The sequence below is a fragment of the Haliotis rubra genome, unplaced genomic scaffold (assembly GCF_003918875.1).
Source record: "Haliotis rubra isolate DU_JTF1 unplaced genomic scaffold, ASM391887v1 Scf387, whole genome shotgun sequence".
Taxonomy (NCBI): Eukaryota; Metazoa; Mollusca; class Gastropoda; order Lepetellida; family Haliotidae; genus Haliotis; species Haliotis rubra.
Window position 1 is genome coordinate 817,432 of NW_025767065.1, and position 19,756 is coordinate 837,187.

The following is a 19,756-nucleotide window of genomic DNA, read 5'->3' on the forward strand; positions in this document are numbered from 1 at the left end:
CATCACAATCACATGTCACACATCACAATCACGTGTGACACATCACAATCACAAGTCACACATCACAATCACATGTCACACATCACACACATCACAATCACATGTCACACATCACAATCACATGTCACACATCACAATCACATGTCACACATCACAATCACATGTCACACATCACAATCACAACAGCTACAAACTGTGGAATACCAGACCATTTATTTTCAATCTCCATGGCTCTAAGTGATTTTTAGAGTGAGAAAATGCAATTATTTAATCATCTGCCTAAAAGTCGAGAAGCTTTTGTCATCGCCAGTTTGCATCAGTTGTGCATCATGGCTCGTCTGTTTGTCTTTCTAGAGGGACACTTGAAACTGTTGACTACAAATCCATTTGAACTACAATGCTTGGGCACTAACACTAGAATACTGAGGGGTGGGAATGTGTGTGTGTGTGTGTGTGTGTGTGTGTGTGTGTGTGTGTGTGTGTGTGTGTGTGTGTGTGTGTGTGTGTGTGTGTGTGTGTCTGTGGATGGGTGGGGAAGAGGAGTGGGGATGGGGGTGAGGTGTTGGGAATGGGGGTGGTGGGTGGGGAGGAGTGGAGTGGGAGATGTGGGGTGGGGATGGGTGTTTGTTTGGATAGGTCGGGGAAGAGGAGTGGGGATGGGTGTGTGGGGTGAGGTGTGGGTGGTGGTGGTTGGAATGGATGTGTGTGTGTGTGTGGGTGGGGGTTATGTGAGAGGGGTGTGTGTGGGTGGGGTAGCCTACTTGCTCATCATGCCTAAGGCCCAGAATCAATTCCCCACCCACGTACAATGTATGAAGCCTATTTCTAGTTTCTGTACACACTCTCTAGATTACTGTCACATGCACTGATGTTTGCTTTTTGATAATATCTTTAGCAACATTCACAAATTCAGAGAAAAACAGAAGGCTATTTCAAGCCGATGAATCAGATTGTATCCCAACTCACCAGGTTGGCCGAGTGTCCCAGAGCACTCCAACCTAAGAGAGACGCTGATGAAGAAAGTGAGACACATGAGAAGTCACCCGTTTCAGTATGTTTCTAGTACTATCTATTCCTTTGTTTCTACTACATGCTTATCAGATTCAAAAACACTTTGTACTCTTATCAAAACCAAAATTGAAGACGCGAAACCCTGTTGGCTCCACAGATGCTGAGCCTGTTATTGAGTATTTTCGGATTCTGCATTGAAGTACTCTGAATGTGTTTGCTTGTTTATTGCTTTGCGCCGCACCCAGCAATATTCCAGCTATATGGCGGCGGTCTGTAAATAATCGTATCTGGACCGGACAATCCAGTGATCAACAGCATGAGGAGTTGCAATATGATGACATGCGAACCTGACCACCCGATCCTGTTAGTCGCCTTTTACAACAAACATGGGCTGCTGAAGACCGATTCTAACCCGGATCTTCACAGACGGAATGGTGTGATACAGTCAGGTGTAAAAAAAAAATTACCTTTCCAAATCATGCAGGAGGAATCATACAAACACTTCCAAAACCTATGAATATTTTTTCCAGTTTACACACAAAAATAATAGCATAAGGACAAATGGAGCAAAGGGAAGTCACCAACATGGGCAATATGTTACCACCAATACCTATTTAAATAATAAATAATAACGTTATTCATGTAGCACTGCCCAAAAGTGCTGTTGTCCACGAAGCTGCATCTATGTTTTGTTGTAGTGGGCACAAAACAGATGAGTCTTTAGTGAAGGTTCACAGATGAGGTATCAATTATAATATGAAACAACACTTACTTTCTGGATATGAATCTGTTGCCGCCAAGACTCTCATGTTAGGGAAACTCTGAAACACAACCACCATCATACCATAAACACATAGTTTACCTCTGACTTATGATTTCATTGTTGTTCAGGGAGGTGAGATACTGGAAGTTGAATAACCCTGTAGTCAACAATATTATAGATATCACATGGCAAGGAAACATCTACATCGCAGCCCAAGTGAGCGAGTGAGTGAGTGAGTGAGTGAGTGAGTGAGTGAGTGCAATACTTTTATTTGCCAAAACAAAGTAGACTACACTGTACACAGTTTCACACAGTTTCTACAAAATCAATTAGCGAAGCCTATGGCGCAGAGAGAGGTTTTTATTTGTAAAAGACTGAAATACCAGGAAGTGAAACTGTAAGTTATCATAACATGATGGATCATGGATGATTCCCGAATGTTAATATAGAAAAAAAATATGGGAAAGACTCCAGTTGAAAACAATATATGATGATTTACTGAAGGCCACAAGGGCCTGCAAATATTTGAAAAAACAACCGGCGCTGGGCCTCCAGGCCGGCGATTATTTCGAACCCAGCTGAAGAATTTCTAAAGCATCACAAGCCAGAGGTAGAACTAACCTATTCCACACCAGGAGCCACACAACTAATGCCACACAGTGCTGTGTTCTGGGTTTAACAAATCTTCATCTCTTTAACAAATCCATTTGATGTTTTCAGGAATGGTAACACATGGTTCTGTCTGATTTGAATCTCTGGTTCTGTGAGTGAGTTTAGTTTTACGTCGCACTCAGCAATATTCCAGCTATAAGGCGGCGGTCTGTAAAGAATCCAGTCTGGACCAGACAATCCAGTGATCAACATCACGTGCATAGATCTGTGCAATTGGGAACCGATGACATGTGTCAACCAAGTCAGCAAGCCTGACCACCCGATCCCGTTAGTCGCCTCTGACGACAAGTATGGGTTACTGAAGATCAATTCTAACCCGGATGTTCACGGGTTCTGGTTCTGTAATTACTGTAATGTACAAGGTACTACTTTACAAGTAGGTCAGTCTCACCGTGCCCAGAATCTCGATGGCGCTGTCCGTGAGGTAGACACTAGACCGTAGGTGGAGCTCCTCAATAAGGGGACATAACTCTGCCAACTTGAAGATAGCTGTGTCGCTCAGCTGAATAATGAAGTATGACATAACACTCACTCATGTCACATTCACTAATGTAGAAAGATCTGTTTGACATTATTGACATTAAGGGAAACATTACTGCATTTATTTTACAGCCTATTAGTTTACTTCAGAAGTAAAGCAGGAAGTGACCCAAATTATTTACCCCCATTTCCATGCCAGACCATTTGGGGTCATGCATCACTATCTATTGCAATGTGTTTCTTATTTATTCACTATTATCATCAGACAGCTATTACTAGAAACTAGAAAGTCTTACAATTTTTAAATATTGAAGTTATTCAAAGCATACCTTATTTTTTAAGGGTACATTGCTCTCACCTTTGACCTTCAAATATATCTCTGACCTTCATGGATAATTATCTGACCCTGACATCTTCATCTGAAATTTACCTATCTGACTGACCTTGACAGATTTAACTGACCTTGACCTATAAGCATACTTACAAAGCTGCAGCCAGTCAGATGAAGGGCTTTTATCTTCGGCCCGGCCATGTGGAAACACTGAAAAAACACAAAAACAATCACAGTGAGCACCAAACCATCGAGAGCTATTCACCCTTTGTTGTATTTCCTCTATGGTTTAATTCCTTTTTCTGTTGGTTTTCAGCAACCAATCCACATAAGAAGCGACCTGGTTCACGCATGCTATTGTATCTCTTACCCATAGATGCTTACTGCGCCAATCACTGGTTTGTGTGGTTCAGACTTGATTATTTACAAACCAATGTCAAATAGCCGAAATATTCCAGCATATGGCATTACAAACAACAAAGTATAAGAATATTTACAGCAGCCAGATATCTCTACTACCACTACCACTACTACTAGTCGGGCTGGCTATGACTGAAAGTTACTAGCCCACAAAATAATTCAGTAGCCCTAAATGTGAATGTAGACACAGGCTTCATCATTAAGCTGCTAATATGATGAATATTTTTAATCAGACCATACCCTTGCATGATTTAAAAGTGTATTATGGCTTAACAAGTCAGAGAGAGTGATATATTTACAAACTGATTCCATGAAAATTCACTAGCCAGTTGGACCAGTGACTGTGTAAAAAAGATTTGGTTCCCCCATAGTAAAAGTTTCGTTGGAACTTTTCATTCCAACATTTGTTCTTGTAATAGTGCATGCGGAACAATTATTTCGTTCCGCACACACAGAATTTATTCCGGGTAAAGAGGAACTTCCACACACATCATAAAATGTCTAAAAGAGGGTTTTGTTTGTTGGGGTGGTCTTAAAAATTGGGGCGTGGGGGAGCGGAAAGGAAAAAATATTTTCCTACGGTATTTGTTCCATATGGAACAAATCATGTGGCTATCAAGAAGCAATTATCATGTGTGAAAGTTCCTTAATTTTGTTTATGAAAATACATTGTAGATTCCCCAGAATCCGAACTGATGATTCTAAATGAATCTTGTGTTAAAAAGAGTTCAGTTATTATGTAACCAAGTTACCTTCATTAATCAGGTTACAGTCAGTAACCAGGTTACAGTCGACATGTAACCAAGTTACAGTCAGTAGTCAGGTTACAGTCAACATGTAACCAAGTTACAGTCAGTAGTCAGGTTACAGTCAACATGTAACCAATTAACAGTCAGTCAGTAGCCAGGTTACATTCAATATATAACCAAGTTAGAGTTAGTCAGGAGCCAGGTTACAGTCAATATGTAACCAAGTTACAGTCAGTAGTCAGGTTACAATCGACATGTAACCAAGTTACAGTCAGTAGTCAGGTTACAGTCAACATGTAACCAATTAACAGTCAGTAACCAGGTTACAGTCGACATGTAACCAAGTTACAGTCAGTAGTCAGGTTACAGTCAACATGTAACCAAGTTACAGTCAGTAGTCAGGTTACAGTCAACATGTAACCAAGTTACAGTCAGTAGTCAGGTTACAGTCAACATGTAACCAATTAACAGTCAGTCAGTAGCCAGGTTACATTCAATATATAACCAAGTTAGAGTTAGTCAGTAGCCAGGTTACAGTCAACATGTAACCAAGTTAAAGTTAGTCAGTAGCCAGGTTACAGTCAACATGTAACCAATTAACAGTCAGTCAGTAGCCAGGTTACAGTCAACATATTTACCAAGTTAGTCAGTAGCCAGATTAAGAGTTAGTCAGTAGCCGGGTTACAGTCAACATGTAACCAAGTTACAGTTAGTCAGTAGCCAGTTACAGTCAACATGTAACCAATTAACAGTCAGTCAGTAGCCAGGTTACAGTCCAGCATGTAACCAAGCCATAGTCCAGTCAGTAGCCGAGTTACAGTCAACATGTAACCAAGTTAAAGTTAGTCAGTAGCCAGGTTACAGTCGACATGTAACCAAGTTAAAGTTAGTCAGTAGCCAGGTTACAGTCAACATGTAACCAATTAACAGTCAGTCAGTAGCCAGGTTACATTCAATATATAACCAAGTTACAGTCAGTCAGAAGCCAGGTTACAGTCAACATGTAACCAAGTTACAGTTAGTAGCCAGGTTACAGTAGACATGTAACCAAGTTACAGTCAGTAGCCAGGTTACAGTCAACATGTAACCAAGTTACAGTTAGTCAGTAGCCAGGTTACAGTCAACATGTAACCAAGTTACAGTCAGTCAGTAGCCAGGTTACAGTCAACATGTAACCAAGTTACAGTTAGTCAGTAGCCAGGTTACAGTCAACATGTAACCAAGTTGAAGTTAGTAGACATCCCGGATGTTGACAAGTTGGATGAGTCCATTTTGCATTCAATAATGACTGGAATAGGTTAGGCCTACGGTATTTGTTCCTGTTCGATGGAATATTCGCCGTATGTGCGGAATTTTTATTCGTGTCATCCATTCTCAATTCCACGGCATTTATTCCGAACCGGAACATTTACTACTCGGAACTAAATCATGTTTACAACTGTGGAGATTTACTGGCCCAACTGGAATTTTACTAGTCACGGGCGAGCAGGCCAGTGGCTATTTCACACACTGCTTGTAAAGCACCAATTCAATACTAACAAAAATAGTTTCTACATGCTACAATGTCCATGAATATTCAGCAGCATATCAAATAATAAGAAATTTAAATTTTCTGAATAAGTAAGTTCCAGTTCTGACAAGAAACAGAACTTGTATGAATTCTGACAGTAATACCTGCTTAGCTGAAAGTTCTGAAGCCAAAAGATTTGAGTTTGGGTATGGGCATGTTTGAAAGTAAGTGAAAGTAATCTGAAGTGAAATCTGGCCACTCTTTGTAACCAGTGAATGTCTTTTGGTGTATGAGAAATAGGACCATTTGTGGTGTTGACTACAATTCTGGCAGCTTATTTTGAACTTTCTTCGCTACAATGATTGATTTAGCCGCTCATAAAATCATTTCTTCCAAGACCACTTTGCCAGGGCGGTGGGGTAGCTTAGTGGTTAAAGTGTCTGCTTGTCATACCGAAGACCTGGGTTCGATTCCCTACATGGGTACAATGTATGAAGCCCATTTCTGGTGTCCAGCGCCGTGATATTGCTGGAATATTGCAAAAGGCAGCATTAAACCATACTCACTCACTCACTCTTACCTTGCCAGTAATCATACTGTTCGACTCCATATCTATCTCCTCAAGCTCCTTGCAGTGATGGAGGACCCACCAAAGGCTGGAAGACACACACAAATGTATACAAACTCCTAACAGTACCATGAGAGGTGTGGATAGGAAACAGAAGAAGCTGTGTCTAATTTGTTATTATTTTCATTATTCTCAATATGTTCTCTGCCAAGTGATGCTTATAGCAACATTTATGCAATGACTAATCATTCCTGTCTTGATCTGAATGAAATAATTATATAAAACACAAAATCAACTCAAATTCGTCCATACCTCGTAGTAACAGAAATTGGCTTGGGCCACAAGGAGCGAGCGATTGAGTGAGTGAGTATGGTTTTAGCAATTGTCCAGCAAAACCATGCAAGGGGACACCAGAAATGGGCTTCAGACATTATACCCATGTTGGGAATCGAACCCAGGTCTTCGGCGTGACGAGCGAACGCTTTAACCACTAGGCTACCCCACCACCATTAGTCCATAAGGAATACTACCTGTATATTTAAATTACAAGGTATAATACTGCATAAGGAACTTAGCAATTCAGAACATTATGTGAATGGCAACATAAAACATGAGATATACCCTTTCTCTCCAACATGGTTGCATCTTTGTAGTTTTATCACCTGAAACATCACAAACACATTTTAATGCTATGATATATCTGGGTAAGAACTGTTGTAAGTAGAAACTAACAGGAACGGAAATGGGTGGTCAGGCTCGCTGACTTGGTAGACACATGTCATCATATCCCAATTGAGCAGAAAGATGTTCAGTTGATCACAAGATTGTCTAGTCCAGACTCAATTATTTACAGACCGCCACCATATAACTGGAATATTGCTGAGTGAGGCATTAAACAACAAACAAGTTCAAACAATGCATCGACAAATTTGACCATCACAACTTTGGGGTATATACAGAAAAGGGGAGAAGCCATAAAATTTTGGCTTGTACATTTCACTGATATTGAGAGCGACATTTCAAAACTGAGTCCGTAAAGAAAAGAAGCTCAGTCATTTGACAAAGCAGACATATGATTGGCTTGAGAACCCATGCATCCTTCTATTACATCCTCATGCAGAAAGGTATATGTACAGTGAAACCTGCCAACACTGGCTCCTGTCTAATCCGGCACCTGTCTATTCCGTATTCCGGCACGACATTCCGGTCCCAAAAAGCAATTTTAACTGTAAATAACACTGTCTAAACCGGCATTGGTATGAGCAGTCCAATCAAGGACCCATAATCCAATACACTCCTCTCGACACACTAGATAATCAGGAAGTAGTGACTGCGCGGTGAATCAAACGCTCGTAGGATTACCGGGGAATTGCATTAACTGTTTTCAGGTGAATTGCATGTGTCAGAAGCGTAAATAAATAGACATTGGTTTTATTGACTGGTCAGTCACTTTGTCTGTCATGAAGGCTAGACCAGCTAAGTGGGCATGTTTGGAGTTAACACCTGTTAAAAAAATTCAGCTTATCAATGACTTTGATACTCTTCCTCGGCCTTCTTAAAATGAACTTGTAGTTAAATATCAACTTGGCAGGCAAACTGTTTCGGACATTTTGAAATGATCGTCACTGTCTAATCCGTCACCCTGTCTAAACCGGCATTTTATTTCGGTGGGATGCCGGTTTAGACAGGTTTCACTGTACTTGATTTTGAAGGATCTGAGAGACCTACTTGGAATCCCTATTGGGGGATATTGATGGTTTTACCTTCAGTTTACTGCACTCTGTTGTCAGATTTTTGAGTGATCTATTGGTGGCTGCCACACCTGATAGGTCCAGATAGGTCAGGTTAGGGCAAAAGTGGCCTGCAAAGGATTGTGATCAATAGATTATTGTATAGAACCAGACAAGGGTTCTACACTGAAATGTAAACTGATATATATCTTTATCTATAAGGTTTTGAGGTTAAGTAACAAGCCTCTTCAGTCATTTTTTATAACTAACGAGTAAAAAGGATGTGAATTTTTTTCTTCTAAAGGTAACAACGTGAAGTAATTGTTCATTCATCAAGCCATAAGCATCAGCCATAAACTGTGAACGCACCTATAATGTCAGGGGCAAAGTCCGTGAGAAGTCGGGGGGATGCAGACAGATCCAGGGACACCAGGTTGGATCCACATTTCTGAAGCACCGACTGCAGTATCTTGTCTGTCACACCTGAAACAGTGAGTGAGTGAGTGAGTGAGGTTGGATCCGCATCTCTGAAACAGGCATCTCTGAAGCAACGAGTGCAGCATCTTGTCTGTCACACCTGAGTGAGTGAGTGAATGAGTGAGTGGGTTGTTGAGTGAGTGAGTCAGTCAGTCAGATAGTGAGTCCAGGAGATATATGTTTTGGCAAAGGTTGCTTTTAAATGAGTGAGAGAACAAGGGAAGAAAGGGAAAGAAGAAGAGTGTCACAAATGAGAAAATGATGGAAGGAGAGTGGGAAGATTGAAATGGGACTGCTTCCATCTGAGGGATTAAAAGGACTGACTGACTGACTGACTGACTGAGTTTGGTTTTACGCCGCTTTTAGCAATATTCCAGCAACATCACGGCAGGGGACACCAGAAATGGGCTTCACACATTGTACCCATGTGGGGATTAGAACCCGGGTTTTCGGCGTGACGAGCCAACGCTTTAACCACTAGGCTACCCCACCGCCCCGATTGAAAGGAAGAACTACAGAGTTACAGATCTAGAGACATGTACATTTAACCATAAAAATTCAATTTGTCAGCTAAGATTCTTTATCCTTTCTCACCTCCAAATCTCTTGAAGATGTTCCTGAAGTCAATTGACTTCAAAGTAGACCAGGTCTGGTGGCTGAGATGGCGCCAGCGATGACACACTGAAATATCATAATATTAAAAATGTAATTTTAATGATATTTTATACTGATCCTGACTCATGCTATATGCTTATCTCCCTTTCCCTTTTGACGGTTACGTTGAAACTTGAAACCCTTTGTTCCCAAGAACCTATCGGGAGCCCCACTTTCCCACCAAAACCTGTCCCACATGACCTGAGCCAAGCTCTCCTCACCCTCTCATGAATATGCCCACACTAGGGCCTCCAGTAAAACCCATAGTGTTGAGACGGGACGGTTGGGAGGGCCCTTCTGATCATGAATCAGGATAAGTATAAAAAAGCAATCTTATAAAAAATTACATATATTTCCCTATCCTGACTCATGCTTACCGAATCCAACGGAATAGGTGGTTGGTCAGTCATCTAACGGGATTCACTGTGACTGTTAGATCAAACATAGCGTCTGATCACATACCCCCCTGGGACCTCTTCTTACGGCTTCTACTACTGCAACCAAAACATCCTGATGTTGCTGGTCAGAAGTTGCAGCGCTACGTTGAGGTGCCAGACTGGAGCTCTAAACTTCTGCTGCTGGTCTTCAAGCTTGAATGACCTCAGCAGTGCAACGAGTACTTTGAGCAGGTACTTTGGTGAGCTTGACTCCTGTATTCATGGTGAGTACGGAGCTGATCGCTGCCAAATATGTCGAGAGTGTAGATCCCTTCAGGTGTCTAGTAGCTCTCAGATGACACAGATATTCTGCTACTTGTGGATGTGATGCTTTCATGGCCTAAAACCCCTTGAGTGCAGCAAACTGGTGGAAACTCTTCCACTTATCATCGTAGAGGTTGCGAGTAGATCTTCTTAAGGCCAGTGTAACTGCCTTAGCTGCTCTGGTGGAGTACCCTCTTCTTTTCAAGCAGTGCGTAATACGTTCCATGCGTGTAGCTGGAGCCCTGGTGGATTACCGTGAGGTTGCCCTGTGTGAGGGTGGATCAGTAGATTCGGCCAATCTGGTAGATGCAGTGTTGGTTCTCCTAGCAGCTGTATTAGGTCTGGAAACCAAGTTCTCGCTGGCCAGTAAGGCGCGACCAAAATCAGTCGTAGGAGTATGGTTTGGGCGATCTTGTGTAGAATTTGTGGTTACAGGATTGGCTGCGGGAACGCGTATGCATTTAGTCCCTCCCATGGTATGGCTAGAGCGTCAATAGCCCAGGCTTGAGGATCAGGTACCTGTGAGACAAACATTGTAATCTGGTGATTGAAGTGTGTCGCAAACAGATCTATGAGGCGACGGCCTTGGCCTTCGGTCAGTAATTGGAACGCTTCGGATGCAGCATCCACTCTGTGGGTGATGGTCGGACAGGTCTGGATAAGGCATCGGGTAAGACATTCTTTGTCCCCTTATGGACTCCATAAGTTGGGGTCGTCTGCTAGGTTGAAGAGCTGGAACCGCTGATCTCATTGCGCCTTGTAGATTTATGCATAAAGCTACCGTTGAGTTGTCTGTGTGGATCATAAGGAACTGATTCCTCAGGTGCGCCCAGTGTTGAACTGCCTCGATGACCGCTTTGAATTCCAACTGGTTTATGTGTAGAGCCCTTTCTTCCGACGACCAGGTTCCTGATGCGACCACTTTGTTGCAATGCGCTCCCCATCCTTGTAGAGATGCGTCCACGAAGAGGTGAAGGTTGTAGGCCAGCTCTTTCAAATAGGTTCCGCCGCAGACATTCGACTTGTCCGTCCACCAGAGTAGGTACGACTTCAGGTGCCGAGGGATGGATACCTTCTGCAGACTGTCGAGACGAGGTCAAGGGAGCGTTGTAGCGGTCGTAACTGCAGTCCCCCTCTGCCTGTGAGAGCCTGTGCTGACGTAAGGAGGCCTAGTAGACACTGCCATGCTCTTATCGGTAGTTGAGAGCAGCTGGAAGACACGCCTGGATGATGTGGTCTGGAATCTGAGGCTGAGGAACTGCAGATCCTGTGATGGCTCTTGTTCCAACTTCGTGATTGACTCGCCAGCCCATCTGCATCAGTAGATGGATCGCATTTGTGGATCTTGAACTTGTCTGGTTTCAGCAAGAAGTTTAGGTTGAAACGCTTCATATTGTAGATGAGGCGGAACTTCTCTTCAGAGTTCTCTTTCGGTACCAGGAAAATTGGAGAGTAGATGCGTTGATACAGGATCTCTACGGCGTTCTTTGTGAGCAGCGAGTTGATTGCCTCAGACAACTTGATGCGTTGTAGCTCGGGGTATCTGTGCATCTGCGGGTTGACAGTGAGAGGAGGTGTTACCTTGAGCTCGATCTTGTACCCTATACGCAGCACTCGAACGACGTAGTCGTCTTCTAGTAGTCTCCAATTATCCCAGTAGTAGCCTAGACGTCCATCCATGGTTGACAGTTACACAGGAACGGCTGGGGGTGGAACGGAGAAATCTCACGAACCTGATCTTCAGTGAAGGGAAGGGTTCAGAAAAGATATTTAATCGAGCGTAAAACCGTCATCAAACTGTTATCATTTGTTTTTTCTGGTAACATTGCCTTAATCTTAATGGGGAAGACACATCAATAGAACAATAGCGTCAGTTAGCCCTAATGCGAGGATTCTTAATTTAGGTCACCCGACATCGCCGTTTGTTTTCTGCCTTGAATTAACAGTAATTATCCTTAGAAAGTATTACACATTTGGCATCATAGAAAAGAAATACAGTTTGCTCTACCACCATGTATAGTGTAATAAAGCACACTTTCGTCCCTGAACTATTATAACGTTAAAGCACTCGGACGCCAAGCCGCCATCGTGACTTTAACTATAATATACTGAAAGCCATTAAAAATGCAATTGGTATTTGTTGTCCTGAAACTTACAAAAGTTCTATTGAAGATTTTTCCTGCGATACAGAGGATGTAGGGATAAAGGCTGTTATTCTGGCCCATTTCGAAGTTCGAAGTCCCCGGAGCATTCCTCTCACATGAACTTTGATACTTAAAACTGACCCTGTGACATTTCTCGGAAACACAACCACATTCATGAAACATGTTGTGCACATGCATTACCTGCACCCAGGCCCTGTAAAAGCACAAGAAATTGTGGAACTCAATCACTTTGAGAAAATGCCACACTTGACACAAGGCCGAAAGGAATCAGGTTATCGGTATGGTCAGCCAAGGTGCTTCCGATGTGATGATTGACAGGCACTTTAATGTGCATCCATCCACTGTAAGTCGACTCAGACAGCGTTTTTCAGGCTACCGTGAAGTGCTGCTGGTCGTCAGCGACCTGGTGCACCACCTGTGATAACAGCTCGACAAAACCGCATAATATCCGAGTTTCACACTCTGCGAAATCGGTTCCAAACAGCTGATGATTAGGCAAGGAGGACAATTGGGACAAGTCAAGCGTCATTTCAGCCCAAAAGGTGCAAGGACGCTTGCTGCCTTCAACATCCGTGTCGATCACCCGCATCGTGGTCCAACCTTATTGCATCGCCACAGACTTGCCAGACAGCGATGGGCAGCAAATGGGGCCAATCTTGGCAACAGGACATGGCCAGATGTCATTTTCAGATGAATCAGGGTTTAACTTATCCTTTGCAGATGGACATCAACAGATTTATCGGCGTAAAGGAGAAAGACTTCGCGCCAAACTGTGTCCTTGAACATTGATTGTTTTGGAGGGGTGGTGTCATGATCAGACCACAGACCATCAGAGGCTGCAGACCATCCAACAGCTGTTCCTGAAATGTGTGTCTTTCAGTGCCCCAAAGACTGCGAGAATGTCTTGCAGCGACGGTGGACAATAATACGATATTGACTCGCAAAGTGACCCTCCTTTGTGTGATGTCGTTGTTAAGCGTCACTGATGTTGTTGTTGACTGGACATTTTCAGATGAAATTATTCACAGATGTTCACTTTAAAACATATCTGCCAGTTAGGTTTATATATGTTGAAATTAGTGTGAGTAAAGAAAGTATGAATGTCAAATTGCATTTTTAATGGCTTTCAGTATAGTTCAGGGCGCTAAAAGCGTGCTTTATTACACTATACATGGTAGAGCCGAACTGTATTTCTTAAATAATGTCCTAAAATACAATTCACTTAACCTTTGATTTGAAAATCTGGCGAAAAATATAAAGGATATAAGCTGTAAAAGGGGCCCAGGAAACCACCCTACCATCCGCTTGGGCGATGATGGAGAGAGTGAGGAGAGCTTGGCTCAAGTCACATGGGACAGGTTTTGGTGGGAAAGTGGGGCTCCCGATGGGTGAGTGAAATTTGACTGTTCTTGGGAACAAAGGGATTCAAGTTTCCACGTAACTGTCGATAAGCAATATAGCCAGGTCAGGATAAGGAAAAATGTTTTATATCTTCAACCAGAACAAATATTCACCCAATTCATGACCTTGTCAAAATAACAAGACTAATATCAGACTAATATCAGTATCTCTTCAGCAACCCATGCTTGTCGTAAGAGATGACTAACGGGATCTGGTGGTCTCAGCGCTGACTTGGTTGACACATGTCTTGTATCCCAATCGCGTAGATAAATGCTCATGATGCTGATCACAGGATTATCTGGTCCAGACTTGATTATTTATAGGTCCGTCTCCTATTCGCGGGTTTCCTATTCTCGCTCATGTAAATACGCTTTCTGCGAAATGCGCGATCGTGACACTTAGCGGTTGTTTACATCACCGACTGGTAACTAGGAAGTGGACCAAGTCGGTGAATAATCAAAATCTTGCAGTGTCACGGTAATATGTGGGAGTTTATACCAACTTGGACATATCATTACTTTTTTCCCGCCCTTTCGGCAGGATGACTCTTACATACACTCAATAACGTTAATTCCTCGTAATACCGCGAGAATAGGAGAAGCCTCATTTCGTCAATGGCGGATGGCATTGTTTATCACCGGGCTCACGAGTGGTGATTCACCTGATGGATCTGGCAGCTGATAGATGTAGATGATAGAGGAGAAGGCCCTTCATTTAAAAACAACAAGCATTCATCACGATAAGAATTGATTATGTTATTTTTCAGTACCCGATATCCGTAAGTACGCGAGAATAGGAAGCGCCTTCCCTACAAACCACCACCATATAGCTGGAATATTTAGTAAAACTAAACTCACTCATGATGCGTGACGCCATGTTTACAGTCAGCTACCCCTCTTCCTGATAGTAACAACTGTTCCTTTCTAACAATAAACAGAACAAAAAATACACTTCAGGATCCAAAACAAATTGAGGACTTAATTTGTGCTTATTCAGAAGCAGATAACTCACTCACCTCTCTCTAGAGTTATCCACTCTTTGATCGACAGGAAGCCCATGATGTAAAGCAGGAGCTCATCATAAAGGTCATTCACGTTTATCCCAGTGCTAGATGGCACCATGTTTGGGTCAGACTGACCGTCGGTCTCCGAGACTGTGGACTAGAACAACCTGGATACATAATGCTTTGTTTGTTTGTGAACAACCTGGATACATAATGCTTTGTTTGTTTGTGAACAACCTGGATACATAATGCTTTGTTTGTTTGTGAACAACCTGGATACATAATGCTTTGTTTGTTTGTGAACAACCTGGATACATAATGCTTTGTTTGTTGGTTTGTAACAACCTTGATACATAATTCTTTGTTTGTTTGTGAACAAAGTGGATACCTATGCTTTGTTTGTTTGTGAACAACCTGATTACATAATGCTTTGTTTGTTTGTTTGTGAACAACCTGGATACATAATGCTTTGTTTGTTTGTTTGTGAAAAACCTGGATACATGATGCTTTGTTTGTTTGAACAAACAGGAAAACCTGGATACATAATGCTTTGTTTGTTTTTGTAACAACCTTGATATAATAATTGTTTGTTTGTGAACAACCTGGATACATAATGCTTTGTTTGTTTGTGAACAACTTGGATACATGATGCTTTATTTGTTTTGTTTGTGTCAACAACCTTGATACATAATTGTGTGTTTGTGAACCTGGATACATAATGCTTTGTTTGTTTGTGAACAACCTGGATACATAATGCTTTGTTTGTTGGTTTGAACAACCTGGATACATAATGCTTTGTTTGTTTGTGAACAACCTGGGATACATAATGCTTTGTTTGTTTGTGAACAACCTGTATACATGATTTATAATGCTTTGTTTGTTTGTGAACAACCTGGATACATAATGCTTTGTTTGTTTGTGAACAACCTGGATACATAATGCTTTGTTTGTTCGTGAACAACCTGGATACATAATGCTTTGTTTGTTTGTGAACAACCAGGATACATAATGCTTTGTGTGTTTGTGAACAACCTGGATACATAATGCTTTGTTTGTTTGTGAACAACCTGGGATATATAATGCTTTGTTTGTTTGTGAACAACTTGGATACATAATGCTTTGTTTGTTGGTTTTGAACAACCTTGATAAATAATGCTTTGTTTGTTTGTGAACAACCTGGATACATAATGCTTTGTTTGTTTGTGAACAACCTGGATACATAATGCTTTGTTTGTTGCTTTGTTTGTGAACAACCTTGATACATAATGCTTTGTTTGTTTGTGAACAACATGGATATATATAATGCTTTGTTTGTTTGTGAACAACCTGGATACATAATGCTTTGTTTGTTTTGTGAACAACCTGGATACATAATGCTTTGTTTGTTTGTGAACAACCTGGATACATAATGCTTTGTTTTTGTTTGTGAACAACCTGGATACATAATGCTTTGTTTGTTTGTTTGTGAACAACCTGGATACATAATGCTTTGTTTGTTTTTTGTAACAACCTGGATACATAATGCTTTGTTTGTTTGTGAACAACCTGGATATATAATGCTTTGTTTGTTTGTGAACAACCTGGATACATAATGCTTTGTTTTTGGTTTGTGAACAACCTTGATACATAATGCTGTTTGTTTGTGAACAACCTGGATACATAATGCTTTGTTTTGTTGTGAACAACCTGTATACATGATGCTTTATTTGTTTGTTTGTTTGTGAACAACCTGGATATATAATGCTTTGTTTGTTTGTTTGTGAACAACCTGGATACATGATGCTTTGTTTGTTTGTGAACAACCTGGATACATAATGCTTTGTTTGTTTGTTCGTGAACAACCTGGATACATAATGCTTTGTTTGTTTGTTTGTGAACAACCTGGATACATAATGCTTTGTTTGTTTGTGAACCTGGATACATAATGCTTTGTTTGTTTGTGAACAACCTTGGATACATATGCTTTATTTGTTTGTTTGTAACAACCTGGATACATAATGCTTTGTTTGTTTGTGAACAACCTGGATACATAATGCTTTGTTTGTTTGTGAACAACCTGGATACATAATGCTTTGTTTGTTTGTTTGTGAACAACCTGGATACATAATGCTTTGTTTGTTTTGTGAACAACCTGGATACATAATGCTTTGTTTGTTTGTGAACAACCTGGATACATGATGCTTTGTTTGTTTGTGAACAACCTGGATATATAATGCTTTGTTTGTTTGTGAACAACCTGGATATATAATGCTTTGTTTGTTTGTGAACAACTTGGATACATAATGCTTTGTTTGTTTGTTTGTAACAACCTGGATATATAATGCTTTGTTTGTTTGTGAACAACATGATATATATAATGCTTTGTTTGTTTGTGAACAACCTGGATACATAATGCTTTGTTTGTTTTATGAACAACCTGGATACATAATGCTTTGTTTGTTTGTGTAACAACCTGGATATATAATGCTTTGTTTGTTTGTGAACAACCTGGATACATAATGCTTTGTTTGTTTGTGAACAACCTGGATACATAATGCTTTGTTTGTTTTTGTAAACAACCTTGATACATAATTGTTTGTTTGTGAACAACCTGGGATATATAATGCTTTGTTTGTTTCGTGAACAACCTGGATATACATGCTTTGTTTGTTTTATATAATGCTTTGTTTGTTTGTGAACAACCTGGATACATAATGCTTTGTTTGTTTGTGAACAACCTGGATACATAATGCTTTGTTTGTTTGTCTGTTTGTGAACAACCTGGATACATAATGCTTTGTTTGTTTGTTTGTGAACAACCTGGATACATAATGCTTTGTTTGTTTGTTTGTAACAACCTGGATATATAATGCTTTGTTTGTTTGTGAACAAACCTGGATATATAATGCTTTGTTTGTTTGTGAACAACCTGGATACATAATGCTTTGTTTGTTTGTGTACAACCTGGATACATAATGCTTTGTTTGTTTGTGTACAACCTGGATACATAATGCTTTGTTTGTTTGTGTACAACCTGGATACATAATGCTTTGTTTGTTTGTTTGTGAACAACCTGGATACATAATGCTTTGTTTGTTTGTGAACAACCTGGATATATAATGCTTTGTTTGTTTGTTTGTGTACAACCTGGATACATAATGCTTTGTTTGTTTGTGTACAACCTGGATACATAATGCTTTGTTTGTTTGTGAACAACCTGGATACATAATGCTTTGTTTGTTTGTGAACAACCTGGATACATAATGCTTTGTTTGTTTGTGAACAACCTGGATATAATAATGCTTTGTTTGTTTGTGAACAACCACCTGGATATATAATGCTTTGTTTGTTTGTGAACAACCTGGATATATAATGCTTTGTTTGTTTGTGAACAACCTGGATATATAATGCTTTGTTTGTTTGTGAACAACCTGGATACATAATGCTTTGTTTGTTTGTGTGAACAACCTGGATATATAATGCTTTGTTTGTTTGTTTGTGAACAACCTGGATATATAATGCTTTGTTTGTTTGTGAACAACCTGGATATATAATGCTTTGTTTGTTTGTGAACAACCTGGATATATAATGCTTTGTTTGTTTTGTGAACAACCAGGATATATAATGCTTTGTTTGTTTTGTGAACAACCTGGATATATAATGCTTTGTTTGTTTGTGAACAACCTGGATATATAATGCTTTGTTTGCTTTGAACAACCTGATATATATAATTGTTTGTTTGTGAACAACCAGGATATATAATGCTTTGTTTGTTTGTGAACAACCTGGATATATAATGCTTTGTTTGTTTGTGTACAACCTGGATATATAATGCTTTGTTTGTTTGTGAACAACCTGGATATATAATGCTTTGTTTGTTTGTGAACAACCTGGATATATAATGCTTTGTTTGTTTGTGAACAACCAGGATATATAATGCTTTGTTTGTTTGTGAACAACCTGGATATATAATGCTTTGTTTGTTGTGAACAACCTGGATATATAATGCTTTGTTTGTTTGTGAACAACCTGGATATATAATGCTTTGTTTGTTTGTGAACAACCAGGATATATAATGCTTTGTTTGTTTGTGAACAACCTGGATATATAATGCTTTGTTTGTTTGTGTACAACCTGGATATATAATGCTTTGTTTGTTTGTGAACAACCTGGATATATAATGCTTTGTTTGTTTGTGAACAACCTGGATATATAATGCTTTGTTTGTTTGTGAACAACCTGGATATATAATGCTTTGTTTGTTTGTGAACAACCTGGATATATAATGCTTTGTTTGTTTGTGAACAACCTGGATATATAATGATATATTTGCTTTGTTTGTTTGTGAACAACCTGGATATATAATGCTTTGTTTGTTTGTGAACAACCTGGATACATAATGCTTTGTTTGTTTGTGAACAACCTGGATATATAATGCTTTGTTTGTTTGTGAACAACCTGGATATATAATGCTTTGTTTGTTTGTGAACAACCTGGATATATAATGCTTTGTTTGTTTGTGAACAACCTGGATATATAATGCTTTGTTTGTTTGTGAACAACCTGGATACATAATGCTTTGTTTGTTTGTGAACAACCTGGATACATAATGCTTTGTTTGTTTGTGAACAACCTGGATATATAATGCTTTGTTTGTTTGTGAACAACCTGGATATATAATGCTTTGTTTGTTTGTGAACAACCTGGATACATAATGCTTTGTTTGTTTGTGAACAACCTGGATATATAATGCTTTGTTTGTTTGTGAACAACCTGGATATATAATGCTTTGTTTGTTTGTGAACAACCTGGATACATAATGCTTTGTTTGTTTGTGAACAACCTGGATACATAATGCTTTGTTTGTTTTTGTTTGCTTTGTTTGTGTGAACAACCTGGATATATAATGCTTTGTTTGTTTGTGAACAACCTGGATATATAATGCTTTGTTTGTTGTGAACAATCCCTGGATATATAATGCTTTGTTTGTTTTGTGAACAACCTGGATATATAATGCTTTGTTTGTTTGTGAACAACCTGGATATATAATGCTTTGTTTGTTGTTTGTGAACAACCTGGATATATAATGCTTTGTTTGTTTGTGAACAACCTGGATGGATACATGAACAACCTGGAATGCTT

The 19,756-nt window shown here is 40.1% G+C and overlaps 1 protein-coding gene across 1 annotated transcript in view; it reads right to left on the minus strand.

Annotated features, from left to right (window-relative positions):
- LOC124286594 (putative RNA-binding protein EEED8.10) overlaps window positions 1–19,756 on the minus strand; it is a 36,999-nt gene that overhangs the window by 11,313 nt on the left and 5,930 nt on the right. Inside the window, exons 6-15 of the mRNA XM_046722967.1 lie at window positions 14,648–14,792; window positions 9,306–9,392; window positions 8,604–8,717; window positions 8,268–8,365; window positions 7,126–7,166; window positions 6,517–6,592; window positions 3,411–3,467; window positions 2,838–2,948; window positions 1,784–1,832; window positions 967–1,010 (exon numbers count right to left, since the gene is read on the minus strand). Of these exons, the coding sequence (XP_046578923.1) occupies window positions 967–1,010; window positions 1,784–1,832; window positions 2,838–2,948; window positions 3,411–3,467; window positions 6,517–6,592; window positions 7,126–7,166; window positions 8,268–8,365; window positions 8,604–8,717; window positions 9,306–9,392; window positions 14,648–14,792 (822 nt within the window). The remainder of the gene's footprint in view (window positions 1–966; window positions 1,011–1,783; window positions 1,833–2,837; window positions 2,949–3,410; window positions 3,468–6,516; window positions 6,593–7,125; window positions 7,167–8,267; window positions 8,366–8,603; window positions 8,718–9,305; window positions 9,393–14,647; window positions 14,793–19,756) is intronic.